The sequence below is a fragment of the Netta rufina genome (genome assembly GCF_964035555.1).
Source record: "Netta rufina genome assembly, chromosome: 3".
NCBI classification, from domain to species: Eukaryota; Metazoa; Chordata; class Aves; order Anseriformes; family Anatidae; genus Netta; species Netta rufina.
In genome coordinates, this window is record NC_140125.1 from 102,028,445 (window position 1) to 102,045,728 (window position 17,284).

General features: G+C 39.0%; 1 protein-coding gene across 1 annotated transcript in view; it reads right to left on the reverse strand.

The window, feature by feature from the left end:
* PXDN (peroxidasin) overlaps positions 1-17,284 on the reverse strand; it is an 86,481-nt gene that overhangs the window by 45,185 nt on the left and 24,012 nt on the right. The window contains exons 2-4 of the mRNA XM_084283550.1: positions 16,133-16,204; positions 14,935-15,006; positions 7,456-7,527 (exon numbers count right to left, since the gene is read on the reverse strand). Coding sequence (XP_084139676.1) covers positions 7,456-7,527; positions 14,935-15,006; positions 16,133-16,204 — 216 coding nt within the window. The remainder of the gene's footprint in view (positions 1-7,455; positions 7,528-14,934; positions 15,007-16,132; positions 16,205-17,284) is intronic.

Here is a 17,284-nt window from a genome sequence, read left to right on the forward strand (position 1 = left end):
TTGGGACTGGAAATTCATCCAGAATGTAATCATATTCAAGAAATAATCTCACATTGTCATGTCTTTATAGACATCTTTTATATTCAAAGTGTAACAAGCACTTGAAAAAAAAGCAGTATGATGGAATGAATTTGGTATTAAAATGCTTTCATACTGCAAATTAAAAGAAAAAGCATGCAAGACTAGTTTTTAAAGATTTTTGTGTTTTCCTTTTTTTTTTTTTTTTTTTATTCTGAATTTGTTATCAAGTAGGAAACAGAAGGAAAGGAAATATTTAAAGAAAAAAAAAAAAAAGAAACACCTAGAGGAAAATAAAGATTTGATCAAATAAGCACAGCACAGATTTTTTTTTTCTTTGTTATCATTAACCTTGGAGGATGAACTGTATTTTAAATTCAATATTGGTGGCATTTCTCTTCTTCCATAGGAGTAAATTTCAGATCCTATCTTCCTTCGTAATATTATTGTAGAGGATTACTTTTACCATATATGCCAACTGTTCATTTCCAATAGTATAGCCACTTCTTTGGAAAGTACTTAAAACTCATCAGTAACATATCAATTATGTTCTAAATAAACAGCTTGTTTGCCATTTTGATTATTTGAAAGAGAATGAACAAACAGATTTTCTTGCCCCTCTCAGGCATATGACAAGAATTAACAGCTTAAACCACAAGGACAGAGATTCAGATTAGACATTACAATAATGGTATAAAGTACTCAAACAGAATGCTTAAGGAGATTATTGAATCTGTTACTTAAAGACATTCAAAATAAGGCAAGAATCCAGCCATTTACAATGCATGACCCCAGCTAATCTTATTGTAGAATAATAGTTACTGTACTTCACATAACCCTCTCTCAAATTATTTTATTTTACTTTATTTATCTCGTTTTCCCTACCATAAGCATTTTAGCAGTACATCAAGACATTAATCAAGCTCCACTGTGTTAAATCTACATAAAACCTCACGTTTATGCAACAAGCAGGAACTCGTTGTAATATAAAACTTTTAAAAAACCATAGCAGCTTTTGACACCAACTGAAAATTGAATTGAGGGAAATACATAAAATAAATAGAAGAAGCTGCATCACGGCATGTAAGATAACAATTTTATATGTTAATTTCCCCAAAGACATGTATATATGAATACAATCTGCAGCATAATTCTAGCAATATCTTACAAAGAACAAAAATAGTATGTTACTGTGAAAGTTAAAAGAAAATGAGAAATTAATATTCCACTAAGAATAAACATTTAAATTATTCTGTGAATATCTGGGACTCCCACTAGCTGAGGACTGCAAAGAAAGCATGTTGTATCATGAAAATGTCTTAAATGAGATATTGAAAGTATAGCAGGAAAGCCAACTAACAAGTACATGCATTTGGGAACAGACTGAACTTAGAGCTCAAATTTACAATCCAATACCAAAAACTCGTAACCTCCCAAGGCAGGTATTTGTGACGTTTCAGGTGGGAATCAGTGGTCTATGACTAGAGGTCTATGCACTAGTGATGTAGGCATAGAGAGGCAGCTTTGGTTTCCTTTCAGGCACCCTGGCTGACTTCACAGAATCACACAGAATCACAGAATCACAGAATTTTCTAGGTTGGAAGAGACCTCAAGATCATCGAGTCCAACCTCTGACCTAACGCTAACAGTCCCCACTAAACCATTTCCCTAAGCTCTACATCTAAACGTCTTTTGAAGACTTCCAGGGATGGTGACTCCACCACTTCCCTGGGCAGCCTGTTCCAGTGCCTCACAACCCTTTCAGTGAAGAAGTTCTTCCTTACATCTAACCTAAAACTTCCCTGGCTCAACTTAAGCCCATTCCCCCTCGTCCTGTCACCAGGCACGTGGGAGAACAGGCCAACCCCCACCTCGCTACAGCCTCCCTTGAGGTACCTATAGAGAGCGATAAGGTCGCCCCTGAGCCTCCTCTTCTCCGGGCTGAACAAGCCCAGCTCCCTCAGCCGCTCCTCGTAGGACTTGTTCTCCAGGCCCCTCACCAGCTTCGTCGCCCTTCTCTGCACCCGCTCAAGCACCTCGATGTCCTTCTTGTAGTGAGGGGCCCAAAACTGAACACAGTACTCGAGGTGCGGCCTCACCAGAGCTGAGTACAGGGGGACGATCACCTCCCTAGCCCTGCTGGTCACACTGTTCCTGATACAAGCCAGGATGCTGTTGGCCTTCTTGGCCACCTGAGCGCACTGCTGGCTCATATTCAGCCGACTATCCACCATCACTCCCAGGTCCTTCTCTGCCAGGCAGCTTTCCAACCATTCCTCTCCCAGCCTGTAGCTCTGCTTGGGGTTATTGCGCCCCAGGTGCAGGACCCGGCACTTGGCCTTGTTGAACTTCATGCAGTTGACCTCAGCCCATCGGTGCAGCCTATCCAGATCCTCCTGCAGAGCTTTCCTACCCTCAAGCAGATCGACACACGCACCTAACTTGGTGTCATCTGCAAACTTACTGAGGGTGCACTCGATGCCCTCGTCCAGATCATCGATGAAGATATTAAAGAGGACTGGCCCCAGCACCGAGCCCTGGGGAATGCCACTAGTGACTGGCCTCCAACTGGACTTGACTCCATTCACCACGACTCTTTGGGCCCGGCTATCCAGCCAGTTTCTAACCCAACGAAGCGTGCGCCAGTCCAAGCCAAGAGCAGCCAGTTTCTTGAGGAGAATGCTGTGGGAGACGGTGTCAAAAGCCTTGCTGAAGTCAAGGTAGACCACATCCACAGCCTTTCCCTCGTCCACCCAGCGCGTCACTTTGTCATAGAAGGAGATCAGGTTCGTCAGGCATGACCTGCCTTTCATAAAGCCATGCTGACTGGGCCTGATCGCCTGCTTCCCCTGCAAGTGCTGCATGATGACTCTCAGGAGGATCTGCTCCACGAGCTTTCCTGGCACTGAGGTCAAACTGACAGGCCTGTAGTTTCCCGGGTCTGCCCTCCGGCCCTTCTTGTAGATGGGCGTCACGTTTGCTAGCCGCCAGTCGATTGGGACCTCCCCCGATAGCCAGGACTGCTGATAAATGATGGATAGTGGCTTGGCCAGCTCCTCTGCCAGTTCTCTCAGTACCCTTGGGTGGATCCCATCCGGCCCCATCGACTTGTGCACATCTAAGTGCCGTAGCAGGTCACCAACCAGTTCTTCATGGATAATGAGGGCCACATCCTGCTCCCCATCCCCTTCCACCAGCTCAGGGTACTGAGTATCCAGAGAACATCCGGTATTGCCGCTAAAGACTGAGGCAAAGAAGGCATTGAGCACCTCCGCCTTTTCCTCATCTCTTGTAACTAAGTTTCCCCCCGCATCCAGTAAAGGATGGAGATTCTCCTTAGTCCTCCTTTTTGTGTTGATGTATTTATAGAAACGTTTTTTGTTATCTTTAACGGCAGTAGCCAGATTGAGCTCCAGATGAGCTTTGGCCTTCCTAATTTTGTCCCTGCACAGCCTCGCTACTTCTTTAAAGTCCTCCTTAGTGGCCTGCCCACTTTTCCAAAGCTTATAAACCCTCTTTTTCCTCCTAAGATCAAGCCACAATTCTCTGTTGAGCCAGGCCGGTCTTCTTCCCCGCCAGCTCGTCTTTGGGCACGTGGGGACAGACCGTTCCTGCGCCATTAAGATTTCCCTCTTGAAGAGCGCCCAGCCTTCCTGGACTCCTCTGCCCTTCAGAACCGCCTCCCAAGGGACTCCACCAACCAGTGTCCTGAGCAGCTCAAAGTCAGCCCTCTGAAAGTCCAATACAGCGGTTTTACTGGTCCCCTTCCTGGCCTCGCCAAGAATAGTGAACTCCACCATTGCGTGGTCACTCTGCCCAAGACAGCTCCCGACGATCACGTCCTCCACCAGTCCTTCTCTGTTTGTGAAGAGAAGGTCTAGCGGGGCACCACCCCTGGTAGGTTCACTAACCAGCTGCGTCAGGAAGCTATCTTCCACGCTCTCCAGAAACCTCCTAGACTGCTTTCTCAGGGCTGTGTTGTGCTTCCAGGATATGTCAGGGAAGTTGAAGTCTCCCACGAGTACAAGAGCTGATGATTTTGCAACCTCTGTCAGCTGCCTGTAGAATTCCTCATCCGTCTCCTCATCCTGGTTCGGCGGTCTATAGCAGACCCCGACCAGGACACTAGCCTTGTTGTCCCTGCCGATCCTAACCCAAAGGGACTCGACCTTGTCATTCCCAGCCTCGAGTTCTACAACCTCGAAAGACTCTCTAATATAGAGAGCCACACCACCACCCCTTCTGTGCTGCCTGTCCCTTCTATAGAGCTTATAGCCAGACATTGCAGCACTCCAGTCATGAGACTGGTCCCACCACGTCTCCGTGATGGCAACCAAGTCGTAGCCTGCCTGCCGCACGATGGCTTCCAGCTCCTCCTGTTTGTTACCCATGCTGCGTGCATTGGTGTAGATGCACTTCAGCTGGGCCATTGCCTTATCCTCCGGCCTTGCCATTGTTCCCCCTAGCACAGCCCCAACAATCCTAGCCTCAGCCCCATCCCCCTTCCTACCTAGTTTAAAGCCCTCTCAATGAGCCCTGCCAGCTCCTGGCCCAGGATCCTTTTTCCCCTAAAAGATAGGGACCCGTCTGCGGCCATCAGGCCAGGTGCTGAGTAAAGTGCCCCATGATCAAAAAACCCAAGATTTCTGCGTTGGCACCAGTCCCGGAGCCACGTGTTTAACAGGTGGGCTTTCCGTGTCCTCTCTGAACCCCTCCCTGCCACCGTAGGGATGGACGAAAACACCACCTGCACTCCTGCTCCATTCACTAACCGACCCAGTCCCCTAAAGTCCCTTTTGATAGCCTTGAGGCTTCTCTCTTCGATGTTATCACTGCCCGCCTGGACTATCAAAAGGGGGTAATAGTCAGAGGGGCGTACCAGGTTAGGAAGCTTCCTGACAACGTCCCTGACCCTGGCCCCAGGGAGACAGCAGACTTCCCTACGGGAAGGGTCAGGCCGACAAATAGGGCCCTCTGTTCCCCTAAGAATCGAGTCACCAACAACAATAACCCTCCTGTCTTTCTTGGTGGAGGCAGTCCTGAGGCGCGGAGTTGACCTCCTCGCCCCAGGCATCCTCCTGGGAACATTTGCTACCTCTTCCTCACACACCGGCCTCTCAATCTCTAGGGCCTCAAACCTGTTGCGTAAGGGCACCTGGGAAGGTGGGGCCGGAAGGGGAGGGCATCGCCTGCGATGTCGAGCAGGGACCTGTTTCCATTCCTCCTCAGCTCCCAGATCCCCTCCCTCTGCCCGACGGGGACAGGGCAGGGGGTCCGCCCCCATTTGAGGAGTCTCACCTCGGCACTTCATTCTGCTGCTCCAAAAAATACAGATTTCCTGCAAGTTTATGTCATATTTTTCAGACCCAAACATACATCCTGCAGGTTGAGAAGGGTCTAAACTGGTCTTAAGTAATCACTTTTAAACAAATGTCTTTCTCCCTCCACACTCTGCAATGGCTGAAGAGTTAGGCAACAAAATATGCATGGCTCAAGTTCTCAGTGTGTTCAAGCACCCAAAAAAATGCCAAGTGTTCTCAAAATTTATTCTACCACAAGTGAATTTCAAGGTCTGATTCAAAGATCTTATTGTCCTGGCAGAAATTTCCAAGGAAAAAGATATTTCTACTACATCAGCAGCAAAGAATTCTGTCGTGGAGGTTTAGTGGGATACTGCCAGCAGCAGTATTTGCGGCTGCTTTTCTTTTTCTTCCCTTATACATGCAACAGTCCTCTTAAATCAAACTGTACATACAGTTTCTCTCCAGTATTACTACTGAAGAATGAAAAAAAAAGTATAATTATATTAATTAAAAAAAATCAACGGTCAGTTTCATTCTGTTTCATTGGAGCACAGGAAATTACTGTGAAACAAGTGTGTTCTCCTGAGGTGTGGAGCCACAACCTCTCCTCTGAGAACCTGAGCAAGAAAGGAAAAGAACATTTGGCTGAGCCAGTGCATGCAGGTTGCAAAATGTCTTTTGACATTTTTTGTGCAGGTCACAGTAGCCTGCAACTTGGAAATGTCATACTGAAGAACTGACACAGTCCCAAGGTGAAGCTGGAGAAATTGGGAAGGTGTTGTTTGGTCTTGTGAACACAGTATCTTTCCAAAGATAATGTGATAAAGCAGATCTTGTACAGCCAGGACCTATTTACGAGACTCTAACTTTGTTTAAAATTTGATTTTATGTAGAGTAACATTGAAGTGATTCAATAAATATACCTCAGTGTTTAAAATTCTACACAGAAAACAAGAATTGCTATTAGCATGCAACTAAGCCCTACCAGTTGCTGTCAATATGCTGTAGTAATCATTTCTAGAGCAGGAGGAAGAGGAAGAGAAAGGCGTTAAGGGAACAAATGACATTTATATATGTTTTATAATCATCACTTTTGTTTTGTGCAGATGCTCTTCCTTCAAAAGGCATCAACTGCCTTCTAAAATGAGCTTCCATGATTTGTACACCATCTGAAGTATTATTTTACACACTATGTCCACTAACGTCTGTTAGAGGTTTATACTACGAAGGAAACTGGTACATATCATAGTAGAAGAGATTTTCAGCCCCCAAAATTCACGTGCTACAAGACTCGTCAGTTTAGAATTGTTATTTGGCAGTCGGATTCTGAAATAGCGATGCATTTCTGTCTCCTTCTGTTTTTCTAAACATTACCATCATGCATACTAATGCTTTCTGTTTATAAAACAAAACATAGTTAAACCTAACAGAACCAATACAGTCAGTTCTTGTAATGCTACTGCCTGCATTTTCATTTTCAGCAGAGATTTATCTTCAGTCATTATAGAGGAAAAAGTGTAAGACTAATCAAGCTAGAAGACAAAGATTACTGAAACAACTGCATTACAAACAATGAACTTTCTTACTTTCTAAACATCTGTATATGGCAATCATTAACATGTATCAATAATAGTAAGGTCTTAATTTTAAAATCTCTAATTGTTTATAAAATACAACAATACTGAGATAAACTTCAGTAGACCAATTCAGCTTTAGTTACAGTAAAAAACAAAGTAACTGCTGTAGTCAAAGGAATTGCAATGTTAAAAAATCTACAGAAATGAAATGAAAATCTTTCTCTAAGCAATACACATTAGTTTTCAACATTTTCCACAATTGTGCTCTTTCTTTGTCAAAGCTATTTCATAATGTATAGGGACACAGGGAATGCAAATCCCCAAAAAAAAAAAAAAAAAAAAAAAAAAAAGACAAACACAGAAATGAGGAATTTGACACAGAGATCAATTTTGTTTTTCCACATGTCCACATGCAGGTGATTACGGGGCTCTCTGACTAACAACCCATTGAAGGCAGACATGCAAAGCATGCAGGCAGGATGTATGGATCAGAACGTGCACTTTTCCTCTGCAGGGGAACCATGGAGATGACAGCACAGAAGAGAAAAGGCACTTACAGTTGTTCTAGAGAGGCAAGTCCTTTAAATGCTTGCCTGTCAATTGACTGGATTTCATTCTTGTACAAATAGCTGAAACAAGAAACAATCAGTAATATTAGTACACAAACAAGAGCTACATGAAGGTGGAAAAGAAGAATTAAGTTGACACATGAAGACAGTTTTTCCACTACATATTAGGAAAAAAAATACAAAACAAAAACTAAACACATACACATAAAAATACTTTGTCCTTGAGAATTCATTCCAAATGTTTGCCAGGAAAAACAAAAGTCTGGGGCCTTGTAGGCTGTCACCCACATGGTCTTTGGCTTCCCAGTTCTCACTGTTATTACTTACTGCTTCTTTGCCCCTCAGTTTCTTGGTAGGCTTGCCAAAAGTCAAAATAAATTAAATTTAATGGGGCAGAATTGCATCAGGCTGCCTTTTCCAAAACACACCAGGGTTGCCACTGGCCTCTTGTTTTCTTTAAAACATTTCATATGAGTACTGGTACAAATATTCATGTTATGATGGAATTTGTCTTTTGACTCAATTTAGAGAACAGTGAGAATTTCGATAACTCCATCTGTGTCACCTTTTGAATAATTACAAAAGAAAAAAGTACAAGTCAGAAGATTGCTATTGCATCAATAAAACAGGATTGCATATTTGTTTTATCATTTATAAAAGATGGACTTTAGGTTGCCATTGATAATATAAACAGAATAAACATATGCAGAGTACCAGTATGTTCACAAGTGATATCCATAATTTTTCCACAGAAAAAGTCCACTGGTTCTGGATGGATCAGTGTATGTGCTGAAGTTCATTGAGCTTTTAACATTAAGGACAGATGGTTTAGCGAATATGTTTGAGAAAAATCACACAGTTTAGCTGATAACTTCAGTTTCTGCATGGGGAGTTTCTGCCACTCTCTTTTTGTGTTAGGTTAAGAACAGGTTCTCAGTAAGAACTTCCTCACAATTCAAACAAATGGTTTGAAATTGAGTTAATCAGGCATGGATGTCTATGAAAAAGGGATGACGAGACTTGGTACCACAAATGGCTTTATTAGCTTTATTAGTAGTGTGTTTGGCTTTTCTATTGTTTGACTTTTGGTTACTTACTAGAAACACCGAAAACTTCTTTGGAACTAGATGATCTTTAAGGTCCCTTCCAACTCAAGCCATTCTATGATTAAAGCAACAGATAAAATACTTGCCCTGCTGGAGCTGGTGACAGCTTTTACACCAACTTGAAGGCCAAAACTTTACAATAGTCCTTAACAAGAAATAAAGTTGTAGGCATCTGATGGTACCTCAAGACAACTTTGGGGGATGATATAGTGTCTTTCCCTTGAGTCTTAAGTTTTCCACTTGACAAGGTCTGAACACAATAATAAATCAATAGTCCTCAAGAATTCAAGAGTTCTCCATTACCATAGACATGCACCTTAACAAAAAAAGTACAGCTCCTCCAATGACAGAATAACTATCAAGCAAAAAATTGTGAGGTTTTAAAAATGTCCAAAATTCAGAACAAATTAAACCAGAAAAAATAATACCATCAACTGAAATGCCTATAAAAAATAAAAAATAATTTGAAAAGAAAGAGAATAAGTGTATCAGGCTTATTTTGGATGTGGGATTAGTTTTTCTTCTATTTGGGAAAAAAAAAAAAAAAAAACGCAGAGAAACTAAACCAAAAATCTTTCATAATCTTTCATTCAAATGTGTGTTTAGACTAGTGTGAGATTTACCAACTCATCTGAGTGTCAGTAATATTGCATAGTCATTATGATTTTGTATCTGTTTAATTTTCCTGTCTATTCAATATTAAATTCCTACCTTTTTCTCCAGTGAGTATTTTAAATACACGATTTCTTCTCACCGATTAGAAAATTTCAATGACTGAACAGCCGAAGTGCTATTTACCGTTCATAATACACTCTGTCTAGCAGTTTGGAAATTCCTTATTCCTCTGAGTCCTAAACTTCTGATCAGAAACAGGAACAAGACTTATTTTAGATGCCTTGACATCTTAAGGCATCTTGACATTTGCATTTTGCATTTGAATTTGAAAAATTTTATTCAAGAAATAGAATGAAACTGAATCCCTCCCCCCCAAAAACAAAACAAAACAAAACAAAACAAAACAAAACAAAAAAAAACTTTTATTAGAATTACTGCTGCAATTTTTATTTATTTTTCTGGAGACCAAGTAAGGCAGAGTGAAGAATAAGGGGCAGTTAGTGAAAGACTGAGAAAATGGCTTGCAGTTTTTCAGACATTTAGCACCACAGTGTCGGGAACTTTTTTGTCCACATTTGGAGCTCTTACCAAGCCCTAGTGGTGGGACTTTATTCAGGATTCAGCTTTAAACTACATTTTTTTTCCATGTTGATCAGAAAACCCTCAAATTCAGGACGGTCAACTGACCTCAGTCCAGCATGTTCCCCAACCACAGAGAAACCTCAGCAACACCAAGGCTACAAAAAAGTATATATGTCCTGTGACATACAATAACCACACTTTGATTTAGTTGTGTATATGTTTCCCTGAAAGTATCAACAGAAAGACAAAAAATAGACTAACCTAATGAGGAAATGAGGAGAGAGGTGGCAGAAAACAAAATGCAACTCAAAAAATATTTGTCTTTCTAAAATGCTGCTTTGTCTAAGCAGGAAACTTTGCAAACATTGCACTAATTTTAATTCAAAAATAAAATAAAATAAAATGTATTATTATTATTTTTTTATCACACTAGCAGAAAAGTGATCTAAAGTAATATTAGGCACAAAGTCATTTATTATTTGATTTACATAAAAGATTGACTAATACAACTAAATCATTGGAGTTCTTTAGAGGATGAATAAACAGTGAATTAAGATGACAAGGGAATATCTTCTATATGGATATTAAATTATTTTCTGGCAGTTACTAGTATTTTCAGAAGGGTTCACAAAAAAATAGCTCTTTACAGAAATTCAAACAAGGCTGATAGTGGCTAATTACTGGTCATAGACTTGGGAAATGAACAAACAAATAGGTAATCAGTTATCAAAAAATTAGAAAAAAAATAGCGCTTTTTTTTGTTTGTTTAAATCTGTTAGATTTATGAGAAAAAAAATATTTTTTATGGACTATCTAAAAAGTCATGTCAGCATGAAATGCAGAGAAATGAGATCACAAATAACGGGAGGTGTTGAAGAGAAAAAGTACACGACCGTGACAGCAAAAATGGCAGAAGGCACAGAAGCACATGTGACGTAGTGTGATTTTGGGAAGGGTGAGGTAAGCGAATCTGCAGTTTGGCAATCCTACAATGGATCTTCTATTTTGCACTATTGCTTCATTCACCAAACGCAAAACAAATCTCACTGCATGTTCCCTCTTTGTATTTCCAAAACTGATATGTTCCATGCAGTCTCAACTCCCATTTACTATTTGCATAGTGCAACTTTGTCATGTCTGATTTCTGACCTTTTCATTTTTTATTAAATGAACATGCCTCAACATTGTTGCCAAAATAGTTTTTATTCTCCATTTTTATTTTTGAAACTGTCCCCCATGATATCCTTATCTCTAAATTGGAGAGACATGGACTTGACAGATGGACCACTACGTGGGTAAGAAATTGGCTGGATGGTCAAGTCAAAGAGTTGTGGTCAACAGCTTAGTGTCCAGGTGGAGATCAGTGAGGAGTGGTGTTCCTCGGGGGTTAGTACTGGAACAGATGCTGTTTAACATATTTGTCAGTGACATTGACAGTGAAATTGAGTGCACCCTCAGCACTCAACTGTCAACGTGCTGGAGGGAAGGGATGACATCCAGAGGGACCTGGACAGGCTTGAGAGGTGGGCCTGTGCAAACTTCATGAGGTTCAACAAGGCCAAGTGCAAGGTCCTGCATCTGGACTGGGGAAATCCCAAGCACAAATACAACTTGAGAATGGACTGAGAACAGCCCGGATGAGAAGGACCTGGGGATGTTGACTGATGAGAAGCTCAACATGAGCCAGCAGCGTGTGCTTGCAGCCCAGAAATCCAAGTGTATCCTGGGCTACATCAAAAGAACTGTGGCCAGCAGGGTGAGAGAGGTGATTCCCCCCCCCACACTCTGCTCTTGGAGTCCTGCACCCAGCTCTGGGACCTCCAGCATAAGAAGGACAAGGAAGTATTAGGAGTCTGGAGAAGGGCCACAAAGATGATTAGACAGCTGGAGAACCTCTCCTATGAAGAAGGGCTGAGGGAGTTGGGGTTTTTCAGGGGAAGGGAAGGCTTGGGGGAGGCCTTATAGTGGCCTTCCAGTACTTAAGTGAGGCCTACAGGAAAGCTGGGGAGGGGCTCTTTTTCAGGGATTGTAGTGATAGGACAATGGGTAATGGTTCTAAACTAAAAGAGGGGTAGTTTTAGATTAGATAATTAGGAAGAAATCCTTTACTGTGAGGGTGGTGAGACACTGGAACAGGTTGCCCAGAGGAGCTGTGGATGCCCCATCCCTGGAAGTGTTCAAGGCCAGGTTGGATAGGGCTTTGAGCAGCCTGGTCTAGTGTTCAAGGTGTCTATGCCCATAGCAGAGGGTTGGAACCAAGTGATCTTTAAGGTCCTTTCCAACTCAAACCATTCTGTGATTCTATGATTTCTATCACTTCCTTCACACTAGCTTCTAGTTTACTGCTCAGTAAAATACATTCTCTTTACCTGAAAAGTTCTTTGTAATTGCTAACCTATATTTTACATTTTTCCATATCTCCTCCCCAAATCATTTCCTTTTTTTGTCTTAACCTCACTCTTACCACTACTGATTGCAAATCTTCTAACATCTCATACGTCAAAAGCATATTCCTTCAATTCCCAATTGTCCCCTGTCTTGGAGAATAAGCTGTTGACTTTCAGGATCATGAAGGATCTTACACAGTTTCCATAAACCTGCCTATAGCTATGTTAAAAGGCTGGGTAATTTTTCTTTCTCCTCTTCCAATAATAACTAACTCAGTTAACTGAATAAGCATAAAGTTGTTCAGTAAACTGAACAAGTCAGAGGAAGTCAATTAAATATATTCAGTGTACCATATACATCATGGAACAACATGGTTGTATATGTAGCAGCAACAAATTACAAACATTACCAATTGTTTTGCTCATATTAATACAACTTTATAGAAGTTTATTTTATACAGTAGTGTTTACATTGTCCTTTGCAGAAGGGGGAATGAAAACATTATACAGAATTACTAAAGTGCAGAAAAAAACTATATTATGGATGAGGTCCAAGCTAATAATGCTTTTTTCATTCTTTCTAAGGAACCAGATTGCCAATACTAAGGTAAATGAAATAAGAATGGCAGAAAGGCAGAAACAAACCTCTTGGTTTCATAGCAAAACAAGGATAATGACATATATTACTTTCCAACTTCGTGTATATGGATTCAGACAAATTATTACCACAAACAGCACAGCAAGATCATGAAAAACTTAGGCTTATAGAACTTCAGAACATGTTTATATAACTGTAAAAAATTCAAGTACATCAAGAAAAAGAAAGCAAATAATCCTAAAAAAATAAGCATCCAAAATTGTATGTAAATAGTTTTGTTTTTATAATTTAAAGACCAACTTTTACAATTTTTTCTTCAGACAGATAATTCTGAAAATAGGCACACCTCATAAAGCTATAAGCTCAGTTTTAGAAATGAATAGTACAAAAAAGCAGTTGACAATTCTGAGGCTTATTTGAGATTTCCTTGGAAAAGTTTTGTCTGAAAGCTAAAACTGATCTGCAGTAAACACACAGGAATGGGCCCTGATGTCTCTTATAGATTGGCTTACTAAATTTTTATTATATATGCTGTATTATGTTTTATACTTGCATATTTTATATAGCAGTATATATTTGCAACTATTTTATACATACTTATATAAATGTATGTAAGTGTTAATAAATATATTTCACTAAATCAAAACCATTGAGAAATGACAGACTTTTTAGAGCCTGTGAAGCCCAAATTTTCAAAACCATCTGCCACCCAGTACTTCAGTTCTCATAAAGACACATGTAACACCATGGGCTAATAATATCATTTTATGAAATAGAAGAATACAAGTTGTGTTCTTATACAAATATTCATAGGATCATGCTACCCAAACCCACAATTATTCTGGATGATTTGGCTACACAATATTAGATTCCAAACAATATTATAACTTTGTGGAAATAATATAGTCTCTCCCCCTAATTTCTACTTCAGTTGATTGTATTGGGAAAAAGTCTGTTTTGTTTCCTTTGTTCCATAGAATACACTTAGCATGTGCTTACTCAACTGAACTTTTCACAGCTAAACTGTATTCATTTCGTACATTTGAGCCTTCTGTGCTGATATCTGTTCAGTACCAGCACTTTTATAATGCTACAGCTGTACAGTCCATTTATATCACAGCCAACAAAATAGGCAAAAACATACTCTTAAAGTCTATTTTTTAAAAATGGGCAATGGTTTAAAGAAGAGCTCACTGTAATTCAGTGAACTACCACATTTAACTTTGTTTTCAAATCTTACAGTGAAGAGGAAGAGAAGAAATCTTCCTCTTAGCAATGTAGGTATCGTTTAATACACAGTATTATAAGTATATGAAATCAAGCATATTATAATATAGTTAACTCTTTTCAGTCTTTTATTAAACTGAATGGAGAGCATAGTTCAGTTTTATCTCAGATTTACTACAGCTTTGCAAAAACAAGCATGTGAAAATAATGAACTAGTTTGAACAGATTATTCTAATAATTAGAACAGCTACTTCTGCATAGCTGCTGGCTATGGAAAGAAACCTAGACATCCTGAGTTAGGAGACTTTAAGTACTCCACTACTAGATAATTTGTATCTCAACTTACAAAGCACCAGATTTACCACACAAACATGTCTTGTAAAAATAACGGATCATCATGAACTTTAGTAATTTATTAGGGATGCTCTGTTCAATATCCTCTTTCCTCCATTTCTATGGAGAGTACACAGCTTTATTACTGCAAGACAACACATATAAAAATGAGACCAGGAAATTTGGGGTGCTCTTTGCTTATCTGGATAATTAATACACTTGATAAGTCTGTTAAAATCATTTATTTATTTAATATTTTATTCTCAAAATAAACAGGTTGCCTGAAGACATAAACCTTGTGGTCAATCATATAGGTAGTTTTTCATTTTGTTTGACTTTTCTCTTATTTCTAAGTTACATATAGTTAATAGCAACTAGTAAGTCTTTCAAAATCTACTGCATACAAACAGATGTTGAAGTCTAGAAAATTTCAAATCACCTACTTACAGAAATGGGTTCACAGTTGTCCCTGCCCCATAAATTAATTTCACTAATTTTCAAAGCAGTTTATCACCTTAGATAGTAAATCAGATTAAAACTCAATATCAGATTAAAACGCTTCCCAATAAAGAAGTTCAGTTATGTATTGATACAAAAAAGTGATATTCATTTAACTTACAGATATTTCAGATTTTCAAGGTCTCCAAATGCCCCACTCGGTATTCTTTTAATTTGATTGTTGTTTAGAAGCCTATGAAAAGAAATAAAGAAAAAAATATTTTAGCATACAAGAACAGTATGAAAAAATGTGTAATGGTGTAAATGTAGCATGAAAACGTAAAAGAAATAACAAAACAAAAGACTTTTTTGCTAACAGTAACTGCTAGAAGAAAAACTGCTAAGTGTTTACAGATCCTCAGTCACTGCCTTGCAAGAGAAAAGTCTGGACAAAATAAAGAAAAAAAATCTAAAAACTGAAATAACATTCCTTAGATGAAGGAAAATAAAATCCTGGTGCCACAATTACACAGAGGGCTGAATTTGATAAAATTGACATTATCAAAGAATTGTCATTAGCAGGTGCATTTAAGTGACTTTCCCTGAATATTTCTTACTATTCTTCTATGTACTAAGGTCTTCACATCACACACGAACACAACTGTCTGCATTCACAAATGTGCAATCACCTATCAGAAACATGCTTGCAGCCATTTCAAAAGTGATGTTTGAAGGAAATACAAAGGAAATACTAAGTAAAAAAAAAAACTATAATGCCCATATAGTGTTATGGATGTGTAAAAAATGTCTTTTACAAAACATGGTCTTCTCTTTACATACATACACAGTAACCGAGATCTCAAAAGGAAGCTCAGTAGGAATAAAACTTTCCAAATTCTGCCATCCTGGCTGGTATTAGAATAAGAAAGTTCAAAACATTAGAAACAGAGCTTATCAAATATTTTTTAACTGCAACACATTTGAACACCTGAACCTTTGAACAGCTTTGTTGTGACTACATATTACATCATATGTGATATTACAACTAAAATATTTATCACAATTTAGAAACAATGATATAGTAAAGTTGTGTGGTGTTTTTTTTTTTTTTTTTTTTTTTGTATTTGCAATTAAAGAATGTTTTAATGTTAATAAAATATTAGGATGCAAATACTTTCCTTTTTTATTTTAACAGACATATGCCTGGTGTTGCTTTCAAATACTTTGGACTTAAACGTTATTTCCCTCACCTGTGTAAATACTACAGCTGAAATTTGTTAGACTACTTACCTGTGAAATGTGAGTAAATTTGGCACAGTATCAAGTTAACCATATTAAATCATAAGGGAAAAGGGCCTTAGGGTTGAAAAATAACTTACAGTGTGTTCAAGTTTTTAAGCCGTCTAAATTCTCCAGGCTGGATTTCTTTAATCCTATTAAATCTTAGATCTCTGTAGAATAAAGAAAAAAAAATCATGTTATTTAGAGTAAAGCAAACAAACAAAAATGATGTATTTTTTCATAAGAAAAACTGAACTAAGCACAAGGCTTTGGGGACCACTGTGACCAGTCTCCATCCATAAACCTTAAATATGGATAAAGGCAGAAGCAAAACAATTCTAGTTTGACAGTGTTTAGCAGAGGATTCACCAAATACAGCCTCAGCAGTCAATGCTTAAGGCTGCATCTAGGCTATTCATGAAGGATATTCTTTTCCACAATGAAGCATCTTGTAATGGGATGTTGGCTTTTATTTCACTCAGTGGAATTGTCTTCATATTCTGAAAGCTGCTTGTAAATAACAGAGTAAAACTCTAGAAAGAAAAAAAAAAAAAAAAAGATCAGGAAAAGGAAAAGGAAAAGGAAAAGAAAAAGAAAAAGAAAAAGAAAAAACAGCTTTCAAGACTTCTAAGCTACTCCACTCTTCTGTTCTGGATAAGGAGGCATGGGTGCCTTCTGTTGGCCTGCAAACCTGTAAATCCAGTTGCTTGAATTTGTTTTCTTATTTAATTATACTTTCTCCTAACTTTTAATATGTCTTCAACACCTTCAGCTTCCAGCTATGAGAATTTAGCTTATAGCTTAATGAGAGTTTCTCCAAGAAGCAAACTCCAATTTTTCAGGTGAGATGCTGAAGAGAAAGCAGTGACATGGAGCTCAGAAACAGATTCAATCAACTCATTTTGATGATCAACAGACCCATGCAAAAGAAAAAGAAAAAGAAAACCAGGAAATAATTTTCTGCCTGATTAGCATATTGGATTGGCTTCCTGGAAGGTCACAAAAGTGAGAGAGGGACTGCAAGGAAAGAAGAGGACCTGATCTGGTCTGCCATCTTCCCTAGCACCTGATGATGGATGTGCATAAAGAAGGACCATGTCATCTCTGGCAAGCAAACAGAAGGGAAGCAAATTGAAGTATGTAAAATCTGAAAGATCACAACCATCATGCTTATTGCACTGTTATTTTTAGAACATTACCAATTGCTTCAGATAAAAAATATAAAGAATACTCCCCTTTTTTGTTCTCTA